The 22,581-nt window shown below is 35.7% G+C and overlaps 1 protein-coding gene across 1 annotated transcript; it reads left to right on the top strand.

Moving 5' to 3' along the window:
• The first annotated feature begins 1,767 nt into the window (after nt 1-1,767).
• On the top strand, nt 1,768-18,610 carry LOC130461082 (magnesium transporter MRS2-I). The gene is made up of 11 exons (XM_056829009.1): nt 1,768-1,934; nt 2,323-2,581; nt 3,006-3,111; nt 5,753-5,896; nt 11,016-11,090; nt 13,345-13,569; nt 13,765-13,809; nt 15,247-15,291; nt 15,391-15,420; nt 17,951-18,061; nt 18,156-18,610. Exons 2-11 carry the CDS (start codon nt 2,328-2,330, stop codon nt 18,210-18,212), a joined length of 1,092 nt encoding a protein of 363 aa, XP_056684987.1. The 5' UTR covers nt 1,768-1,934; nt 2,323-2,327; the 3' UTR covers nt 18,213-18,610.
• The last annotated feature ends 3,971 nt before the right edge of the window (nt 18,611-22,581 follow it).

The following is a 22,581-nucleotide window of genomic DNA, read 5'->3' as shown; positions in this document are numbered from 1 at the left end:
AATATATTAGTATAGATTAATGTGCATTGAGATTCTTTTTTTTTTTTTTAAAAGGAAAATTAATTCATTAATAAAGAGTCATACGACATCTACAAGAGAAATATAGATCTAACAAATACATGACAAATTGAATCAAATAAAGGTTTCCTTCATCAAAACTACGGTCGTTGAATGAATCTTGCACTGTAGAACGTCTCCCGTATATAACGCTGGAACATGCAGCCTTTTCAGAGAGAGGGTCTAACGATTTGTTGTAGCCGCGAGGATGATTTCCACTTGATTCATCTGAATGTAGTCGAAAAATTGATATCTTTTGCGATCCCGCATAAAAATTACCAACGGACCAATTCTACATAAACCAACTGAACGACAAACCAAACATACTAATACTAACTCCACCATAGGGAGACTAACGAACAAGGACGAACTCCGCCCATATGGTGAAAACTTATTGAATTTATGAGAAAATAACTGAATTAAATGAAAGAAATGGTCAGAAATAGTCTAATTTCCGAAGAAATTAGACTATTTCCGGCCTACGGCGGCCAAGAAAATAAACCCTAGAAAATAATAGAGGGAGAGAGGATGGGAGAGCCGAGAGCGGCACAACTTACAACTTACATGTAAAGACTAAGAAGAGTGAAAAGTCCGCAAGACCTTTTATTTTTAATAGCCTTTTGTCTCCTATTTTTTTTTATTTAAACAAGGAAAATTACGTTTATTTATAATGTTCACTCTTATCAAAATTCTGATATTGGAAAAATGAGAAAATTTTAATGTCCCAATAGAAAAGTGTGAGATATTAAATGACTCAATGTATTTAAGTGGTTAAAATAATCATTTGACACAAATTTTGATAGAATATTAAAGCATTTATAAAAGGAAATGTAAATAACATTTAAGAGACACCCGAAAAGAAAAACGTAAAGAAGAAAAAGAGATAGGAGGAGTAGTAGACTTCTAGATTCGACTGGACTTGATTGGAGAACCTTGATAGAGCTTATTTAAGTTTTAAAATTTAAAGTAATTTAATCATAAAATGTTGAGACGAACTAATATAAAAAGGTGTTAAGTTATTTTAAGGCATAATCGAATAACATGTAGGGAGAATGTGATTCAGTAGATTAGGGACCGTTAGATGTGTATTATTGAGTTGTTGGTGATCGATAGTAAAAGACATAAAGGTGAAGCATGATAAAAAATTTGTTGATTGAATTTGTAGATTGATTTGTACCGAAACCTAACAATTCACAAAATATCATAATTAAGTTCCTAACTAATTAATATTTGGGGTTTAAGTGTGTAACGATTCCAGAATCTGCAATCAACAAATGACACGCAAATTGCAAGTTGCAACTTGAGATTACATGGACTACGGACTCATTTTCATGGGCCATACTTCTATATGAAGTATATGTTGACAAAATAATAAAATTTCACACTTTCACCTATGTTATGTACTTCCTTTTCCTTAATAAGTCTGTTAGAAGATAGAGATTAAATATAATTAAAATGATTTGGTTTTCAATAAATAAATAAATTATTAGTAGACCTGAAATTTACTTGACCCGAACCGAAATTTTCCTTACCAGAAACAAACCAAAGGCCAAAACTCTACTCACCCTAATCTGACCCGATTCGAACAATTTTTTTGCTACCCGGCCCAGCGATTCGAACAATCTTTTTGCTACCCGGCCCAGCGATTCGAACAATCTTTTTGCTACCCAGCCCAGCTCTAGTTTTGATGCTTCGTACTCTAATGGGCTTAATCCAAAACAAGGAAGCATCAAAGCCGTGACTCACTGAGTCGACACTCCCGACTCGCGAGCTCTCACAAGCTCGTCGTAACCCCACTTCACCACCCTATAATCTCAATAAACTCACCCACAAAACCCTCTCTGTCATCGGTATTTGCAGCGATTAATCATCCCAAGGTATTGTTTGCTCTTCCGTTTATCTTTTCGCTAATTTCCCGTTTAATCTTCGCTTTTCTTATTCAATTTGGTATTCTGAACCCTTAAATTTCTAGCTAATTAAGTGGGGTTAATCCGGATTTTGTTTTCTTATTTTTGCACTTTGTTTATGATTTTAGTTTCTGATGATGGGTGTTTAACTGTTCTTCGTTAAATTGTCCCCGGTTTGCAATCCTTTCCTAGATTATATTGTTTTGGGGAAATTTGTGATTTTCCTTTTTGTTGTTAATCTGAGATTCCTGTTATAATTTATGCATTGTTGAGTGGTCATTAAGGGTTTTGTGGGGGATAACGAAATTAGGGATTGAAATGTGCCCGATGTTTGATGTGTCTTTTTGTTCTTGTTTAGGAGTAATGGAGAGCATATTAGATACCATTGAGGAAGAGGTGAGTTTTGGAAATAGTGATGATGCGGAGATGATGGATATTGAAGAAGGAGAAGTTGTGGATGGGCATGTTTTAGGGAAAACTAATGACAGAAATGACAAGGAAGTGAAGATGGATTCGCAAGGCGGAAATATTCAACCGGCAAAGAAGACGAGAAGGAAGAAGAAGAATAAGAAGAGAAAGAAAGGCCCACCCGCATCAGATGGAGAAAACATTGACAGGTTTGGTTTTGCCTTGCCGAGTCCTTTGTTTTGTGCCTTTTAATTGTATATTTTTAGCTGCATTGTCAATTTGGTGTTTTCCCTAGCATATGTGAGAAGAACATTGAATTATGTTTTCATGAGAATGTAATTGTATGCACCCAGACTGGGTTTTTATGCACTATCGAGCTTCGAATCGAATTACATTTTCGTTCTTTTCTTTTTGGCGTCCCAAAGTTGTATGCAGAAGTTTCGTGCCTTTGTTAGCAGGACTCAATAGTGATTTTTCCCGAAGTAGCAACCATCATGTCAATGGTGTTGGAAGCACGTATATATTTTATGTTACTTGTAAAGCAAATTGACAATTTGTAATTGCAATCACAGTTGCATTCTTCTTCCAATTAATCTGTGTCTTCTAAATGATTTTTTCATGTATTATCTACAGCTTTGTTTTGGATGTGTGTAAGCGGTTTAGAGAGAGAAAGTCATATTTGGTGTATGCTGCTGTTGGTGTTCTGGGAGTATTCGCTATTAAGGAACTTCTTAAAGAGGTAATACAGACCTTCAATTTTCAGATATCTTTGTTGTTGGTGCTGAAATGGATGTCTTTGTATGTTCTATGTGCTTCTTATAATCAAATACACAATGAAAAGCTGTATCCCCACTTGACTGCTCTATACTTTTTTCATACACTTGCCTCTTTATGCAATTTGTCGTTTGATGCTACATGATAGTGGCTTCTGAATTCATTTTGCGGCATCATTTAAGGGATAGTTATTCACGGATGTTGATCCTGTGTATACATACCACTTCAGTATTTTCCGTTGTAATGGCTATTGTCATTGCACCAATCTTGATGGGTGACTATTTCTGTCTCTCTGATGCTTTCTCTGTTGTTGTTGTTGTTGATGCTTTCTCTAACAGAAGTGCTTCTCTTTATTGCGACTGAAAGTCCACCTCATTTGTAGTAATTGTCAACTCCTTCATAGTTGTTACATAAGGTGTGCAAGCAAACAATTCAGTGAGCCTTGCACCAGATTTCTGTTTAACAGCCTCAATAGCGCAGGACTCAAGAAACTACCCTTCATTTAACATTCTCAGATATTCAATGACTTGCCTTACCTCTTTTTGTTTACTATTATAGGTTGAAAACTTACCTTAATTTGAACATGGCCTTGCTTGGTGAGACTAATAAGGATTTTTCCAGACAATCCTTTTCCAAACCTGAGACATATGGGCTCAAAGTCTTCTAAAGTTTCTGATGCTTGGTGTTGTTTTCCCACCTTTGCAGATACCTTTAGCGGAAGCTTATTACTTCTTTCAGTTATTCAGATATCTGGTCTGAGATATCCTCTGGGTGATTGACTTTGCACTTTGCTACTAATGTGGTTAACATGACAAACTGATGAACCTTTCGAAGAACTTGCAGTTATTTTATATTTATTTATTTTGATGAAAAAACTTGCAATTGCTCTTCTCAAGAACTCAGGGGCCGTTTGGTTGGGGTATTCATCTAGGGTAAGGGAATGAACTGAAATGATTTCCTATGTTGTTTGTTATGCCTTATTTATCATCCCTTTACCCTCTTTTCTTTTTCACTTTGCCCTTAAGTCCTCTAGGTTGATTCCCCAACCCCCTAGGGTTTTCCATTCACTTTCCCCCAACACCAAAAAAAAGAAGTTGACCACCATTGACCAAACTTGTAACATTGGCCCACCACCTCGAAACCAGCCCTACCATCGATCCACCACTGCGAAATCACCCCACCGCCAATCCACCAGGACCACCACCCACGAAACCACCCCCAACGTCGAGCCACCACTCCATCGTCGATCCATCACCCACGAGACCACCCCACTATCCTCAAAACCACCCCCAGTGTCGAGCCACCACCCACAAAACCACCCCCACTACCCACGGAACCCTATCCCCACCGGTGATCCACCCGAAACCACCACGAAATCCACATGAAAAATCCCAACCAACCTAACATTTTTTTAAAAAACCACAACCCATATTTCAGAAAAAGATCAATGAAAAGTACCTTTTTATATTGGTATTTATGTCTTTGAATGGACAAATTCGACCATGAAAACTACAAATATGGAGTTTTTATGGTCAAATTTAACCTTTCAAACATCAACTATTACCTTTCAAGGAAGATGATGAAATTATAAGAGAAGGTAGAAGGTGGTCGACAACGGAAGTGGAAGACGAGCGGCGGGTGAGGGGCAGTGGGTCAGTCAAGGGCGGCAAGCGAGGGGTGGTGGTGGCGGCACCATAAAAGGGAGGAGATGAAGTAGAGCAATGATGAAAAAAAGAAAAACATGGAATGACCAAGTCCTACCCAAACTATAATGAATATCAAAGGGTTTTATTTCCTTTCCTCCCCTTTCCCTTTGTTGATCTCATTCCTTTTACTCCGTGCGAACCAAAGTGCCCCTTAATTGAATGTACATCATAAGGTTTCTACTGTCTTGAGATTTGATACCAGATTTGTTGACCCACACACTCACCTAATTTTATACTCAAACTTGGAAGACTTGGGAACCTTTTTTTAGTTATAAAAGGTTTATTAAAAGTTTATAACCACCTTCCTCGCAAAGCAAATTCCCTCAATTTCCATTTTCAGTTCTTGATCTGCCATGGCTTTTCGTAAAAAAATTACTTGTAGTTATGAAGGAGTTTCTGTTTTTTTTTTTTTGTTTTTTTTATCCCCTCCCCCTTTTCTTTCTTTCTTTTATGGTTTTCTGTATGGTCTCAGCTATTTGAAAAAGCATATATTGAAGAGCTTTTATGTGACGTGGATTAGTTCGTAATTGTTTACATCATGCACTGGTATGGTGGCTAGTTATTTGTGATTTTTGTTGAATAATCGAGTGTATATAATTTTTTTTCCCAATCGCGATTAATCATATTTTAGTGATTTAATTATTAGGAGAATTATGTTGTCTTGTTTGGTTTACTATTTTATATTTCATATGTGTTTATCACTATCAGAGAGCCATATGTTTCACATTATAGAGATTAAGCTGAAATTTATGCTTTTATTTGGTTTGGTTTACTGCTACGTAGTGTTTTCTTTTTGCATCAACATTTTCTGTCAATAGCTTGTGCATTCTATGTTCCTTTTTTTTCTTCTCCATAATAGAAGGTATTGTTCTTTTTCTCAATAGCATGTCTGAATTGCAGGTAGTAGCTGTTCAAGCTTGTGGAGGTCAGAAGACTGCTCTAGGTGATCGACATAGAACAGGGGGAGGCATACTGTGGAATATACTAAAGGCAAGAGACCCCAATGCCTATAAGGAGATAATGAAGAAAGGAACGGAATTTGAGGTATGCATTATGGTCATGCTTTATTATACTTTCTTTTTACGTCCATTTGAAGTGAATTACTATTATCAAGTATCAAGTACATGTTATCTTGCATCTTATAAAAAACAAATTAAAGAAGTTTTCATTTCTGCTGCAAATATGTTGTGTCCTGACGATATTGTGATATGTTTAAAAAGCACATCATGGTGCTATTTTGGAGGTTTTGGGATTAAAGAACGGGAATTGCTGGTTTATTTAGGCCTGTGATATGTGGAAATTTGCAAACAATAGTTGTAAACTTCCTAAATGCTTGAAGTAAATCTGCCCCTTTTTTATGTCAATATGCTTTCAAATACAAAATAGTTAGGATTTGACCCCTTTTGGGAGGATGCAGTATCGGGTTATATGAAAATTAACATACGGAAATGTATAGTGAAAATTAACATACTCCGTGTGTTCTAACAAAAAGAAAATCTGGATAACTCTCCTCTGTATAAATTTGGAACGTGGAATATCTCATAATCAAGTGAGCCAAATTATGTTCTCATCTAGTAAAGTTAGAGAAACAGAGCTAGTGTAACATTTTCTTTCGACTGGCTCATAACTGCCTTTGGATGTTCAATGCCTTGGATTTTTTGTAAGTGCGGTCTAATGGATAGATGAAGGATATATTCTTCTTATGGATAGGTCTCATGGATAGGTCAAGGATGTATTCTTCTTAATCAGACCTTCATGTTTGGTACGAGAGGATGAGGATATTCCCACCTTATTCTCAATTTCTTTGCAATGTATTTTTTATTTATTTTTGAAGGTATTTTTATTAAAATGCTAATCTAGAAAAATCTAAATCTAGAATGTACTATATAAAAATCTAGTAGTAAAGTGTGTAGAAAAATCTAGGAGTAAAGTGTGTAGAAAAATCTAGCTAAAATAATATCTAGAGTTTACCTAAGAAATATCTTTTTAAGTGTCTAGAAAAATCTAACTAGTGAAGGAGATAGAAAATTCTAGAGAATGAAGATGACCTATATTGTACAACTATAAATAGAGCTTGTGATGTGTGGCATGAAATGAAAAATGAAATACAACATTAATTTTATCTCATGTTCACCATTGTTCTCCACATTAAAAACATAAGCTTCAAATACCCACCAAATCTTCCGCATCCAAATTTCTAACATATTTGGAATGTAACTTGGGAACCTCCCATCTTTTAACCATGAAGTTGTCAATTATCATGCACGTTCAGGAGTTGTTAGGCTTGGGCACTACCAACCTACACTATTGACAAATTTCTAAATTGATTTTAAAGTTCTCCAAATTGATGTTTCCAAATTGGTAGATAGTCTCTTCTGGGCTATAGAACAAACTCCCCACCCAAATTAAACACATAAAGAAGACTTGTTTTTTGAAACTATACAATAATGCAGATCTTGGATCCACGTCTGTGTAAAGAAGTAGATCGTTATCTAATTTTAATAGGAATCTTTTCAAAATTATATATATCTTGTCTCATACTTCATGTGCTTTGCAGAAACAATTTATGCGACCAAGGGGTCAACCACCTAGTGCTTCAGATTCAATCACCAGTAAGCCGGTGGTTAGCACTTTAGAGAATGACTGTGAGATAAATACCCCAGCTGAAGAACAATCAGGTCAGCCAAGCACCGGAGAGAAACGTATTCCTGTACATGATAGGATTAGGGTGCCTGTGTCGTATGATGATCTGTTTGTACAGGAATCACCAAACGTACAATGATCTTGAAAACAAAGTTTTGACATATATCGACTGGTAATGGATAGTTGAGATACTTTCTTTGTTTTGTTGTATTGTTTTCTTCAAACTTCAATTCAAAGAGAGCATATGACATCAAGTCTTGGCAACTAATGAATCGTTTTTTTGTTTGTATTCCTGAGAAGGTCAATGATGACTTATTTTTATGTCTTAGTTCAGAGTAACTAATTATGTATTTTTCACCCCTTAATCTCTTACTCCCTCCGTCCTTTAATACTCGTATCGGTTTGACCGGTGCGGAGTTTAAGACACTTGAATTGACTTATTAATTTAATAGTGTTAGTGGATAGTGTAGTATTTTTTTAATATAGTTAGCGGGAAATGTGTAAGGGATGGAGAGTGGTGAGTGGGGTATGTGAATTTTTAAAAGATTTTTTGTAGGGAGTAGTGGTGTAGGTGGGTTAGTAGGTAAGTGTGAGAAATAATACAATATTGGTAAGAATTTTCATTTATAGAAACAATGCAAGTATTAAGGGACGGCTTGAAAAGGAAAACGGTGCGAGTATTAAGGGACGGAGGGAGTATATTATTATGAGGTTCTAGAAGGTGAGTGAAAAGACAGATCAACAAATTTACTTGGCAATTCATGTAACCATAGAAATATTTTCTTACCTTAATGTTGAATTATTATATTAACAAACATGGTTAAGCTGATATTGACAGTAAACTCGAGCACCCGACTCTAACAAACTAAGAACCAATGGTTAGTTTTCTAAAAATGGCATCTATTTTAAACTCATCAAAGGTAGACTCAAAGTGGCACGAACACTAAGAAAATGATGAGAAAACAGTAGTCTAATAATCATATTGTTCATTGAGTAACCGGAGAGGATCCTCTCACATAAAAAGCTATCCCTAAATATCAACCAATTCAGTTTTAGTTTTCTGTTGAGACCAAATCACCAGATTTATATTCCCACTCATCAATTTTCATCCCCTGATTTGATACTCCAAATTCTAATTTTGGTGTTTTGGATGCAACAAAGTGGGACTTTGGTGGAGGGACTTGCACAACCACCGAAAGAACTACCAAATTTGCGTTTTTTTTCTTTTTTAATTATCTATTTAAAAGTAATTACGGGGTATATTGATTAAGTTAAAATCTTTACTTTTCCCTAAAAATAAATAAATTACGTGATTATTATTTTTATCCTGTATGGCTGTTGATTTTTGTATTTTTCTTTTCTCTTTTTAAGTTGAGATTATTACTCATTATTGCCAAAAATAAATTGAAGCTAGAAGTAGGAGTATTAGTGTATTAAGAACAAGCTTTTCAATTTAATCGTAGTTTGATACAAGTAACTTTTGGGGCCCATTTTAAATACTTAAGACGACTCTAGTACCAAAACATAGTTTGGTTATAAACTTTCATATAAGGCGGTTTCACACAAAAAACCACATTGGTGTCATATAAGTTAAATAATGAAACTAATTAGTTAAGCAATGCAACCGATAGTTAAGCACTGGAACTAATTAGATAAGCAATATAACCAATTAGTTAAACAATCAAAGTGGTCTTTTCGATAAGACAACCTTACACAAAAAATGTCGTTGTTTAGTACTAATCAAAGGTAAATATTTTTTGGGTGGGCCAAACTCAATTTATTACTCGAAGTTATCATTTAACCTTAGTACGGAGTATAGTATAGGGTTTAGGGACTATACCTAGTATAGTCTTAGAAACCCTCTTTTCATGTAACCCATTTTCATGCACTTGAATATCCGAACATCTATAAGATACACAATTTCCCTTTTTTGTTCCTTCTCTCCCCATCACTGTTTTTTCTCCTTTCATTCCTGTTAAAAATTAATTACTATCAGCACTGATGTGGATTTACTAGAGGAATTTAGGATCTTTGAAGTTTGGATATAACAAAATTTGTAGCTTTCTTGCTGCACGTACTACTGAACTGGAAACTGCTGCTTATCCAGCATTGGATGAGCTGACGTCCAAGGTGAGTGTGCTACGCTTATGTGCTATTTGACAATTATGTTTTCGAAATATTGGGATGTGCTTTATGTGAAATTTAATTTAGCATTCGATGTTGGGCATGTTTGTTAGAAGATATTTACTTTTTCTTTCTCTTGTTTTGGGTTTACTCATGTCTCTTGATGACGTCTAGTCTGTAAAAAGTTAAATTTAGTCTTAGGTTTTATGAATTATCCTGATAATTTTGTGAGAGTATTTTTGTTAGTTATTTTGATAGAAAATCTGAGTTCTCAAAAAAAAAAAAAAACAAGTTTAGGTAATGGCCTTACCAACAGAACCAAACTCAGATTTCCAGCTGGAGAGTGATGCCCACGGGGGAGGGGGGCGTGGGAGTGAGGAGTCGAGTACAGGTGGGGAGAGGGACAAATGCATCAGGTATTTTTGGGGGCCGGTGATGGTAGTGCATAACAGTCTAGCTTGGAAGCAAGGAGTTAGTCAGTTCTATTTTTACAGAAGATTAGAGAGGAGGAAAGTAGGACTGTAGGAAGAGCATTATTTCTTTTGATTATTATATTAACAGTAGGAAAACAAAAGGAGAGCAAACAATGGGAGTGTTTCATTTTGTTCCTTTTGTTTTTGGAAATAACCAATCCTCTCAAACTCTTGAATATCCTTCTCATTTCTGTAATTTTCAGTTCATCATACGTCTTCTTTTCTCTTTAAGTGTTTCTCAGATATCAGTTCATAATTCATTACAGGGGGAAGGCAATGCCTTGCCCAACCATCCAAACGAGCTTTCGAAATGCGTACATAGTTTGATAGTATCTTAGAGTCAATAACTCATAAGCTTCATATAGATAATTCAATATGCTTTTGTGAAATGTGGGTAGATCCTAGCGATACTATGATTAGATCTGTTGTATGTTCACATATAAACTCTGTGATAGGAATTACCAACACCAAGAAGTCATCTATTTTACATTTGTTAGTTAAATGGATTGAATTTACATGTAGAGTGACCCCTTAATAGGCCTTGAAAAATTTGCAATATATGTTATAAAAATTTGTATGATAATTGCTCTCTGTTTCCCTGCTACGGTTCTACCTGGCAACCCATTGTTGAAGCTAGATCCTCTCCTTTAATCTTGAATCTTAATAGTACTGAAGTTTTGATATAAGCATTATTTCTACCCACTCGTAAGTTCTTCAATTGTTTACTTTGAGTTAATATATATATATCAAGTTAGTCTTTTTTGTTTCTGTTCAAGTGTTGTGTGATAATTCTTTTGCTTTCGCGTGAGGTTTTAATATTAACTAAACTAATCTAGTGTTGCTTGGAGTTTAGAATGTGATACTTCAATATTTTTGTTTTGTTTATCCAATTATTTTGATAATTTGTGTTGTTTTGTTGGCAGATAAGTAGCCGGAACTTGGATAGAGTGAGGAAATTAAAGAGTGCAATGACGAGGTTGACTGCTCGTGTTCAGAAGGTGCTACTTTATCATCCATGGTTAAACCAACTGTCTAATTGGCAATAAGCCTCCATCTTTTATAAACCTCCTTTTGCTTCCCTTTTGTTTAGAAATGGTGTGAATTGTGAATGTTTTTGAGAATTATGATTTGCCAATCTGGCCTTTCCTTGGGTTGGGTTGTTGGGGAAAAACACCTTTTCCCATGTTTTCCCCAAATTAAATTTTGCAGATTGTGTTAGATATTTTTTAACACCTTCGCGCAAAGCTAGGTATGTACAATGGCTTAAAATGAGGTCATGACATAAATATTAAATAGTCCTTGTCCTTCAATAATAGACCTTTTTTAGACCATCCCAAAATAACAGGACACTTTCTCAATTTAGTTAAGTACACTTTCAACTTGTCCATATCAGCCCCATAAAGATAAAGTCTTCCATGTGGCATAGTGGATATGTAAAAATTTACATAGGGCATGATAATGATGAACTCAATTCTTAAAAAAAGGCCTCCAATAAAACATCATCCCTCCGTCCCTTAAAGATTTCCCCATCCCGATTTTTTCTTTGTTAAGAGTTGTGTTGAGAAGTTTGGTAGATTTTCCATTCAGCATGTGGGCTAGTAAATAAAGTAAAGAGGGATGGTGGGAACCATATTAACAAAAGAGGAATGCGCTAATCTTTTAGGGATGGTGGGAGTGTTATTTATGCCACAGATTTACCATGGCAAACAATGTGCTCTTGCCATAGGCTATAGTTATATTGGTGTCAAGAATGCAACACACCATGGTAATTTTCATTGGTTAGTAAGTACTCACTACTCAGTATACCAACTGAAAACCATGGTGAAAATCCCACTAGCCTACACATCATGTGATATGGATTATCTTGCTGTTGATATTGCTATTGAAGTTTTACCAAAGAAGGTGCAATCAATGTTGATGTTTCAGAACGTGGCATTCCAAAACAAATTGGTGTAGGAAGAACAATAGGCATCGAGGTGTAGGGTCGAAGGAAAGACATTGATGTAGCTCTAGGAGAAAAAGAAATCTTGATTAATTGATTTCGGCCATTAAGAGGAGTCTAGAGCATCAGCAGCATCTTAGAGGAGTTACTGGCATCACCAAGGGAATGCAGGGGCAGCCTCAAATAAAGAGAACATGTATTGTGATGGGCTAGAAAATATGCTGAGGGAAGTGAGAGTTATTTCAATTGAGAACTGCTACATGATTTAATAAGTTTTCTTAGGTGAACCTAAGGGAAATTATCAATAGCAGAAAAACAATCTAAGAAAGCCTTGTTTATGGAGTATTTAATCTGATTTTTAGGCTTCCCTGTATTGAGCTTCAGATTACTCCCTTGCTGTCCTTGGAGTTTAGGTATTACGAGGGCATATATATGAAATCAATCAGATACTTGACCCGTGAGCTTTGTATACTATTCCAATGATAGCATCATGACCTTATCCTTCAAATCATCTGCATCATTTTTGTGGGAGTCTCAAATAAATCTATTGTCTTACAATACCGTTCAATAACTAATCATCATGAATTTCTTACTTTGCCTTTTGTTAAATAATGAGATATTAGTTTATAGGGCAGGGGACCTTCTTTTCTTTCCTTCATGTATTACTAGTAGGCGAAATCAATCAAGAAATTCTTCACTCCAATCTCTACATGAGTCAGTTGACCTTCACCTATACCTCTCCATTCTCTACATGTGTCGTGGAAGTATAACTATAAGACAAGTGATATATCATCTTATAATCTTGTAGCGTAGAGTATGAATCAACATCCATAAATTTGATGGACAATTTGTGTCATTCATGACGGGTGTAGGTATTCATCCAAGTGAAAGGCCTAAAGAAATGCAAGTGCACTTGTGGATTTTTGTCCATTATTTGTGAGATTCTGCTGTGGTTTAGTCTTACCAAGATTTTTGATTTAGGATGGTTTAAAGAAGGTCAAGGAAAGAAAAGTATGGAAGAAGCACCACGAGATAGGAAGATAGGTCTGTGTAACATTATGAGGAAATGAAGCCGTTTGCATAACTTCTGAGGTGAAATACAGTTTACACTTTACAGAATAGGGGCTGTATCATGTTTATAATTCGGAGTTGTACAGGCGGAACGTACTTTTTTCTATTATTGTTTCCTTTGTTCATGCTTTAGAACTGGAATTTTTGTTCGTCAATCTTTCATCATCCAGAACATAGTAAATAGTTTGTATCATTGTACGTATTCTTGTTATAAGATAAAGTTATTTGACTGGTTGCAGGTGAGGGACGAGCTTGAACAGCTTTTGGATGATGATGATGACATGGCCGACCTTTACCTGTCCAGAAAGCTGGCTGTTCCTGCTTCACCTGTTAGTGGATCAGGAGCCGCTTGGTTTCCCAGTTCCCCTACTGTTATCTCTAAGATATCGAGAGCAAGCAGAGCAAGAGTGGTCACAGGTCGTGGCGATGATAATGATGTTGAGGAACTCGAGATGTTGCTAGAGGTCATAACAATCTTTAATAGTTTTCTTTGGAAGAAATTACTTACTTTCTAGTGCTGCGTCGTCCATGCATTATTTTATCTTATCCTTTCAAACTTTTTTTGTGTCTGGTATTTCACGCACAACGTGAAGGGATATTTGAGGAAGGGGTTGGTGTGAATAACTGTGATTTTGATTTTTTGTTGATGTCATTTGCAGGCTTACTTCATGCAAATTGACGGGACATTAAATAAACTAACAACGGTAGGTGTTATGAATAACTATTTATTACGTAGCATATCTTGAAATGCGATTCTGTAGTTACTCTGCTATATAAATGTGAATCCATGTATTACTGTTTCATATGAGGCACTATTTCGAGCTTTATATAAACTTACTCAAGCTCTCTTGCTAGCTTCTGTCTATATCCTTAAACTTGTTAAACAAGAAGTTAAATCTTATTATAGCAACCGAAGTAGGGTAGGACATGAATCTTACTGAAGTACTCCAGAAAATCAAATATACCACTTCGTATTCGTATAAGGTATGAGAGTTGTTCACTGAGTGTGAGCTCTTAACAAAAATCATAATTTGTTGCCACCCTTGCTTTTTTACTTTAAAGTAATATCTATAGTTGTTATTTTGATTTGCGATAGATGTGGCTGGTGGTCAGTGACTGTCAGCTAAATCCTGTCGATTTAATAAAGACGTGCTTGAAAAAGTGAGCCCTAGAAACTAATATCGTAAGGTGATTCATTGTTCCTGTAAAAGACAGCTTAGTCCAAGTGGGAATGGAAGCTCTTATGTAACCTAAATATTTCCTTTTTATTGGTCCATAGAAGAAAGTATGTTTTGTGTTCCTTGAGCTAGTTGTCTGTTGCGTATCTTTGTTGTTTATTTGTCATTGTGTGAACGAGTGGAATGGGGCTTGTTCTGGGTCATGGTTAGTTTCTGAATAACACTAGTCTTATATGCACGCGATGCATGTGATATAAGGAAAAAAATATTTACATTATTATATCTTGACCTGAAATAACATGATTGTTTATAGAATATTATGGTCATTCTCCTGCTCAATGCTCTATAAAGTACTTTATAAAACGGGTGAAAAGACTATGACAACAACAAGATATCACGATAAGAAGCGGGTATGAGGCAGTCTTGGAGGAGGTCGTGACTCTGTGAGTAGAGGGCTTATTAGGGAGGAGGCGGTTACAAAAGGAGGTTTCATAGCAAATAAAAATTGTACTCCGTAAGAATTAAGGAGAGAATTAAAGGGATTGCAAATTTAACGGAGGGAGAATTAAGGGATTTGAATTTTTCATAAATTACGAAGGAGAATTTAAGGGTTTCAAATTTTAGATGGTTGAACATTATTTCAAATTTGTTGTTGACATTTGGCTGTCACATTGTAAATGTCTGCCATATACTAAAATATGAAAGATTTTATGCATTAGTTGCATTGTAATTCCTTATTTGCAATATGGCATTAAATAATCAGTTTTTTGAATAATTACAGTTTGATTTTTTAATTAATTTAATTAAATCGTGAACTTACCAAGGGTATTAAAGTATAGTCGATAGGGGACACCAAAAGACTATTTACCAAAATGACCTCAAGAGTTTCCTTATAGAATAGAAATTCTGCACATTTATTAATTTTTTTAATCATTAATTGGTGATTTTGAATTGAACTTGCAGCTTCGTGAATACATTGATGACACTGAGGATTACATTAACATCCAGGTGAATGAATCTTCTGGACTCGCTTCAGTCTTGACATTAACATATTTAAATATGGATGCCTTTTTTGTGTGGTACTGAAATTTGGTCATCTCTGTGCAGCTTGACAATCATCGAAATCAGTTGATTCAGGTGCGTAACCCCCCTTCCCCTCTCCTGACCTTCAAATATATACAAAATCTTTTTATTTCTTTAAGTTTTATATATACATGTTTTACACGAGAGTCAGGAAAATTAGTGTATTTAGGGAAGGGTTTTTTACTATTCCTCGAATACATGTTGCATTTAGTGTTATATTCCAAGTGACTACAAAAAATTGGGGTTATACTCGCGTAATTCCGGTTACAGAAACAAAATCATCAATGGCAAATTTTGAGGTATAGACTTTCGCTAATAGAACTAAAGCACCAAGTGTTTTAATAAATTGTCTGAGTGACATTTCCTTGTTTCTTTCTTAGGACTGAGGAGCCTACTTGGATCGGTTATTCTCACTAACAAGTAACAATCAACTTATTCTTATGTGTCTGAATGAACCTTACCTTTATTTGACCCTAACCACTTGATACTCCCCAAAGTCCCCTCTTGCGTTGATGGTCTTTTTTCTTTGTAATTGAGCTAGTGGAATAAATGCAAGGAAGAGTTCATGGCAAATGACGAATTCAATTGAATAAATGGAACCAAGCTCAGTTCCTCTTGTCATACATCGGTGAAAAGCTTTATGAATATGTTATTATGGTGAATCAACTGCTCCATTATTGATCTAGTACATTCTTTAAGTGGATGATGGCAAGAAACATCTTCATTTTCAGTTGGATTTTTGTCAAAATTACCAATAAATATGCACTTTGGAAATAAATACTTAATTCAGACTTTAAAAAAAATAAAACTACCCTGAATTCCAACTTGCGTTTGAGTTTTGAACTAGTTCCCAACCTAGTTCCAGAATGAGTTTGAGTAGCACCACCCACAAATGGATTATATCAGAATTTTCCATCCACAGGCCTCAGTTTTTGTTTTCCTTTCCCACCTTTGGTTTCTAAAAATGAAATCTGTAAGTATGTAACTCGTATTTCCTTTTTTATGGTTCAAAACACAAAGTCAATCAAAATCCTTCAAATTGAAGATATAAGCATCAAGGAGAAGGTGAGTGGGTTATTCGCCAACAGGTAGAATTATTCAAATTAATTGATTTACAACTAGGAAGCTAATATTTAGATGTAGTTGCAGTTCTACCCGGTTATTAGAATTAGGGTTTGTATATCATGTTTGAGGCTTTCAATGTACGGGTTTATGTTTGCACTTGATTGTTTTTCTCCAGTAATTTTGTGATTAATTTCAATTGAAACATGTCTAATTTATCCTTCCATTTAGCTCTCCCATGTCCAATTCATCAACTTGTGCTTTATCCATTGTTCCTTTTTTTGCCCACCCAGCGGTACTGTACCACTATGCCAGCAATAAAATTGTTGGCGGAGAAGTTGTAGATGTTATGTAGGAGAGAAAGGGGATGAGGGAACTGAGAAGGGCTAGTGGGTGTGAGTGAGAGATGGGTTATGGAAGCAGAAAAGATGAAAGATAATATGCAGGAGGGAGATTCAATGGGGAAGAAAGTAGGTCATTGAAGAAACCATAAATTAGGGGAATAAATGACTTCTCCACGTGCCTTAGATTGGAGGTGAAACAAAGAGTAGGGGGCCAGGGCTGTGGAAGGAATCCATTTGTGGGGGTAGTGTGCTACTCAAGCTTTATGTGTTTTTAGGGAATTTTTCAAAAAAATGTTCTAAAGGTAGTTTGCTTAGGCTGTAATATGCGAAAAAGATGGCTTCTGTTGCTTTGGTTCTGTCATCGACTTGTGGCTGTCTGATTGATATGATTATTTGTGCAAGAGACACTAGGCATAATCTTTGTGACATCATGAAGTTGCTTGAGTGATAGTTCTTTGGTTTTTTTATTCTTGGCTTTTAAATTTGTGATCATGGTTAGTTTGGATGGTGTTCTTGTAACGAACAGGACTCCAATCTTCTCTTTTTTGCTTGTTCTTTGTGATCTTCTTGTTCAAGATTAGAGGCAATTCCTTTTTAGAGAAAGAGGGTTTTATGTAGGTCAACCCTATCAAGGTTTGAGCGAAATGAAGGGAAATTTCCATAATCTGGACTTTTGCGCACTGTGGAAATCCTAAGGCTAGAACTTAGGGGTGTAAAACAAAGGTGCTTGGACTTGAAGAAAAGAGTATCTACCTTGTATGGTACTGTAAATTTGTGTTAACTCCTTGAAGATGTTATCAAGGACCCAGGACTACTCTAGGAGCAGTCAGTGTGACACCGTTTATATAAAACTTCCTCAAAAGGACCATGTTTCTGTAATATTCTGTCAATCTGCAATCCAAAGGTTGAGGTTTAGAGTTAGGAGGAACTGTTGCTTAATTTTTCTTACTACTTTATTGTGAGAATGACGCAATATTGCTTTTGGGGGAAAGAGTTGACGAGAGGTATCGGCGGGAACTAGGTTGGGAATCCAGAATGTGGGTTTCAAGAAGTTCCAGAACATGTTCTTAAATTTCAAAATTTATCTCTATTCATATCATTTGATGATTTGAGAGTAATCTTATGTTAGTCTATGGGATTTTGATGTGATTTGTTTCTTTGTGGATACTTGCATGCAGTTGGAGCTTTTCCTGAGTTCTGGGACTGTTTGCTTATCGATATACTCCTTGGTTACTGCAATATTTGGCATTTATACTTGGATGGAACATCACGGTTACATCTTTAAATGGGTATATTCAAGTTTTAGCATTCAAGTTCAGCTAGTAACTGTTGCCCCTTTGAATTGTACGTACTAACAGTAACAGGTCATTGCGCTTGTTGCAGGTAATTATAATTTCTGCAGGTACTTTTTTTGGTTATAATCGCATATGCTCGTTATAAAGGGCTTGTGGGATCATGAGCATCAGTAAATCAATCATCTTTTTCATGGAAAAACAAGAACAATCGCTACTCTGGCTTAACCACATACACACCAGCATACTTACTCAAAATCGTATTGGATCCAGCATACTGATAGGGGGTCATGTTCAATACTGATATTGAAATATAGAAACACAACGCTATTCTTGGTAACCATTGGCAACTGAAGACTTTAAGGTAGGAGAAACTGGAGATTCTCCAAAGAATACATCAAAAAGGGCCTTTGTGACATTCATCGACTCAATTGTATTTGTGGCATCGAATTTTGTACTATCTTTAGATAACCCGTTTAATTGATTTCATTACATTGATAAATTGGAACAACGACAGATCCTTTTCAACTTCGGGTTTTGACTTTCCTTTCCAAGGACTCATGACTCAATGCATTCAGCATAGATGGATTCACATACAGTCATGCTGCATACACCTTAACGCCAATAATTGCAAAAACTTTTTCCCTGTAGCCTCAATTTAATTTGCAAACAAAAGAATCAACAATGTTGAATTGTTGATCATCTCACCCTAAACAAAAATGGGAAGCTATTTAAGGACATTGGTAAAAAAATTACCCAGACTGATCCCATTTTTTACCCTCGCAATTAATACTTGATAAACTCAGGTTGCAGTGAAAAGAACTAGATTGGGACAGTATGTTCTGGAGGAACGCTCTGTTGCATAACATAATGACTATTAGAATTTTGAAACAACTGTTTAGCAGGATGATAGATATGTTATGGACAATCATCTTTAATTAAATTATGTTATATCAAATCGGGTCATCGGTTCGGTTTCGGTTCGGCTTCGTTGGTTCGGGTTGAAATCGGTTCATTTTGCTATCGGTTCGGTGTCGGGTAATGTGGTACGGGTTCATAACGAGTTGGGTTCAAATCGGGTCGGTTCATATTTGGTCGGGTTCATAACGGGTCGGTTCATACTGGGTCGGTTTGTGGTCGAGTCGGGTCAAATCGGTCCGGTTTGTTAACGGGTTTAGCTGGATTGTAATCGGGTCGGATTCATATCGGGTCGGGTTCATATCGGGTCGGGTTCATGTTTAGTCAGATCAATTCGGATATAAATTACAAACAATGTCGAGTTATTACTAAAATCACAATTTTCAATACGTTTATACTGTAATATCTACATTATTAAAGCAAAGTGACAGGTAAAAGAGGCCATATAATTTGATTACATGATTTATAACTAATGTTATTTTCTTTTTTGACGAACAACTAATGTAGTAATGTTCACTATCCAAATAATTTCATAAACTTAATTAAGAAAAGTCAGTCAATGTCTTTTATTATGTCATGTAATATTTACCAATAGATTCAAATGGAATAAAAATCATCTATGCCCTCCCCCACCATGCCAGAGTATTACGAAACATGTATTGATTAACTAAATACTAATAACGTAGTAATTAATAATCGATAATGATGAATTAATGCGTAATGAATTTGTAAAGTTTGTAAATACAAGTTTGTCATATGTTCATACTGGTTTAAACAACAACGAGACTAACATGTTCATTAACGAAACGAGACAAACAAGTTCAATTGTTAATGAATTAAGTCGATTCAATTAAAATAGCATAGTTTTTCGATTAGTTCTTAGGTTACTAGCTTATAAGCTAGGTATTGAATTAGATCAATTTAATTTAATGATCCATCAGACGATTAGTCAGTTGAATACGAGTCAATAAAAGAGTGCACATTCAATTCTACAAGACTATAACTATACAGTAATATAGCTATATTGGAAATACATCTAATAAAGAACAATATGTTAAATGATAACATGTTTAGTTACTTAGTCGGTTGATAAACAACAGTTCGAATACTCGGTTGAACAACGCACATTGAATTATATCTTTGGTTTATAAAGGTTTAAGAAGTACAATTACTTACGAATTATATCATTTAATATCTTAGCATTTCGGCTCTGTTTGGTTTGACGGAAAACATTTCAAGTAAAAACTTATTTTTGAGGCGGGTTATGAACGGTTTGAATTAAACAGGGTGTAAACGGGTTACGGGTTGTAAACGGTTCGGGTTGTAAACGGTTCGGGTTGAAACAGTTTACATCAGGGTTGAAACGGTTAGGGTTGTAAACGGTTCGGGTTGAAACATTTCGGGTTGTGAACGGGTTTTCCCCGGGTTGAAACGGTTAGGGTTGAAATAAATCGGGTCATTAACGGTTTTGGGGTCCATTCGGTTCGGGTAGAAACGGTTTAGGATTGACGCATGACGGTTTGTTATCGGGTATCGGGTCTTAATCGGTTTAATATTTTCGAGATGGTTCGGGTTCGGGTTGAATGTTATCGGTTCGGTTAGCTTTCGGGTTCCAACTAACGGGTTATTAACGGTTCGGGTTCTTAACAAATCGGATTAACCCAACGGGTTCAACGATTCGGGTTGAGATTTGATAGCCCTAGTACTTGTACATAAGGATAAAATCTTAATGGGTCTGTTTGAAATGATTCTATGTGTATAAGTTCAGGAAATCCCTTCATTATGTGACTATTGAGCTGTGCAAGAATCTTAAGGATTTTAACTTATGTGTTGTATATTTTATGCAGGGGGAACTGTGACCTTGATTTTACATGGCGAATAAGTTGGAAAATCAGCATATGAGTAGCTCGTGGGCTTGTTTTTCTTCATGATTAAGTTTTTCCACAATAGTGCATAGCGAAATCAAGGCATGTAACATCCTGTTTGACAAAGGCCTCAGTCCCAAAATATCATATTTTTGTCTTGCCAGACTTATGCCGTCCAGTGCCACTCATGTCAATACACGGGTCGCTGGCGCATTCTGAGCTCAATCTTATATTTTAGTAAGTTTCTATTTTTGAACCCATAATGGCCTTCACACCAATTAAAGCACTTAAAGGTTTTCAATTCTAATTAGATTATTAATTATCAATTTATAATGTGGAACATTAAGTCTGAAATTCAAAATTGCCAGAGAGGATTGACACTCGGGCTTTTCTCTCGGTGGTAAGTTATAGAAGTAAAGAAAAGGTGTACCATTACATAAGAACCGATTTCTAACAGATTTTAATCTTCCATTTCATGTGTTATGGACCGTTAATTTACGAAATTAGCTGTTATAATTTGTTACTGAAACTGTTAAAGACTTAAACCTTTTGATACAGTTGAATTCATATATAAGACAAGAATATACTCAGATTTTAGTGTTTTAGCACTTTTATTTCTATAATAAATAACAAGACCAGTCATCCACCATTGGGTTTACTTCAAAAAGCAAGATCAGCTATCCTATATTCCTATTTCCCTGGTCGAAGATCAATATAATCGTGCTCTTAGTTCTGACAGAATGGGTAATGTTCTGCTGCTGTATATCAGCTATTGTGTATAGTTGTAACCTCTCCGCTTGCTGCCTAAAGTACTTCAAGGCAACTGAACTCAAATGTAGGAAGTACCTAATACCTATTAATGTTGCCTAGAACTACAGAAGGCCAATTGACTTAAGTGCATCTTCTCTAAACTTCAGTTATTCTTGAACTATCCAGAACAAGTCCTGATTGTTGTTGTTACTTTCTGACTTCTCCATCGGTAAATTTCTTATGAGTTCCTCCTAAACGCCTCCTCATTATACTCCATACACATGAAGTAGTTAGTTTTGCTTGGCTTCCATCCAGGTCATATTTGTAGTCATTGAGTTGGGCCTTCATATTACCATTGAAACTGAAGTCTGATCTAAAAGTTGTTGCTTCACACTTGGCTTCCAAAGACTCTTACCACTACCATTGATGGTTTATCAGTTGACTTAATAACTACAACTTACAAGAATTTAAGCTAATGTTTTATATACAACAAAACAGGCTATAACCCCTATGTAGTTTAGATAATTATCCACTTGACTCTTATTTCCCTGGATAGTTTAGTTGCTTAAGATTGAGGTGGATGCACCTGTATCAACACTGGCTCTATCTATGTCCTCAGTAGAAGCTTTCTAGGATTGATGGTGTTACATACAAGCATTCGAGAGGCTTGATTAAAACATAAAACAACTTCATCATCTTCTTCATTATTTCCTCTCCCCCTACTCTATTAGACAATTCTGGTTTCCTAATTCTCAAAGGTCATTCCCCTGGAGCTCTTCCCTTAGTATGGAGGTGAACTTTATTTTAAGAATATTCACATATGAGTTACGTTGGTCTTAGAATTACTTTGGGGTCTGGGGTTCAAATAGTGTTTCCGATAAGTTGGTGACAAATGATATTTTGTCGAGGCACTAGATATTTTGTTGAAGTGCCATGAAGGACATATCTAATATTATTTAGCAAATACTCCAATAACCTAGGAAA

The sequence above is a fragment of the Spinacia oleracea genome, chromosome 5, assembly GCF_020520425.1.
Source record: "Spinacia oleracea cultivar Varoflay chromosome 5, BTI_SOV_V1, whole genome shotgun sequence".
NCBI classification, from domain to species: domain Eukaryota; kingdom Viridiplantae; phylum Streptophyta; class Magnoliopsida; order Caryophyllales; family Amaranthaceae; genus Spinacia; species Spinacia oleracea.
The sequence above is the reverse complement of the archived record's forward strand: the minus strand, read 5'-3'. Positions and strand labels throughout refer to the sequence as shown.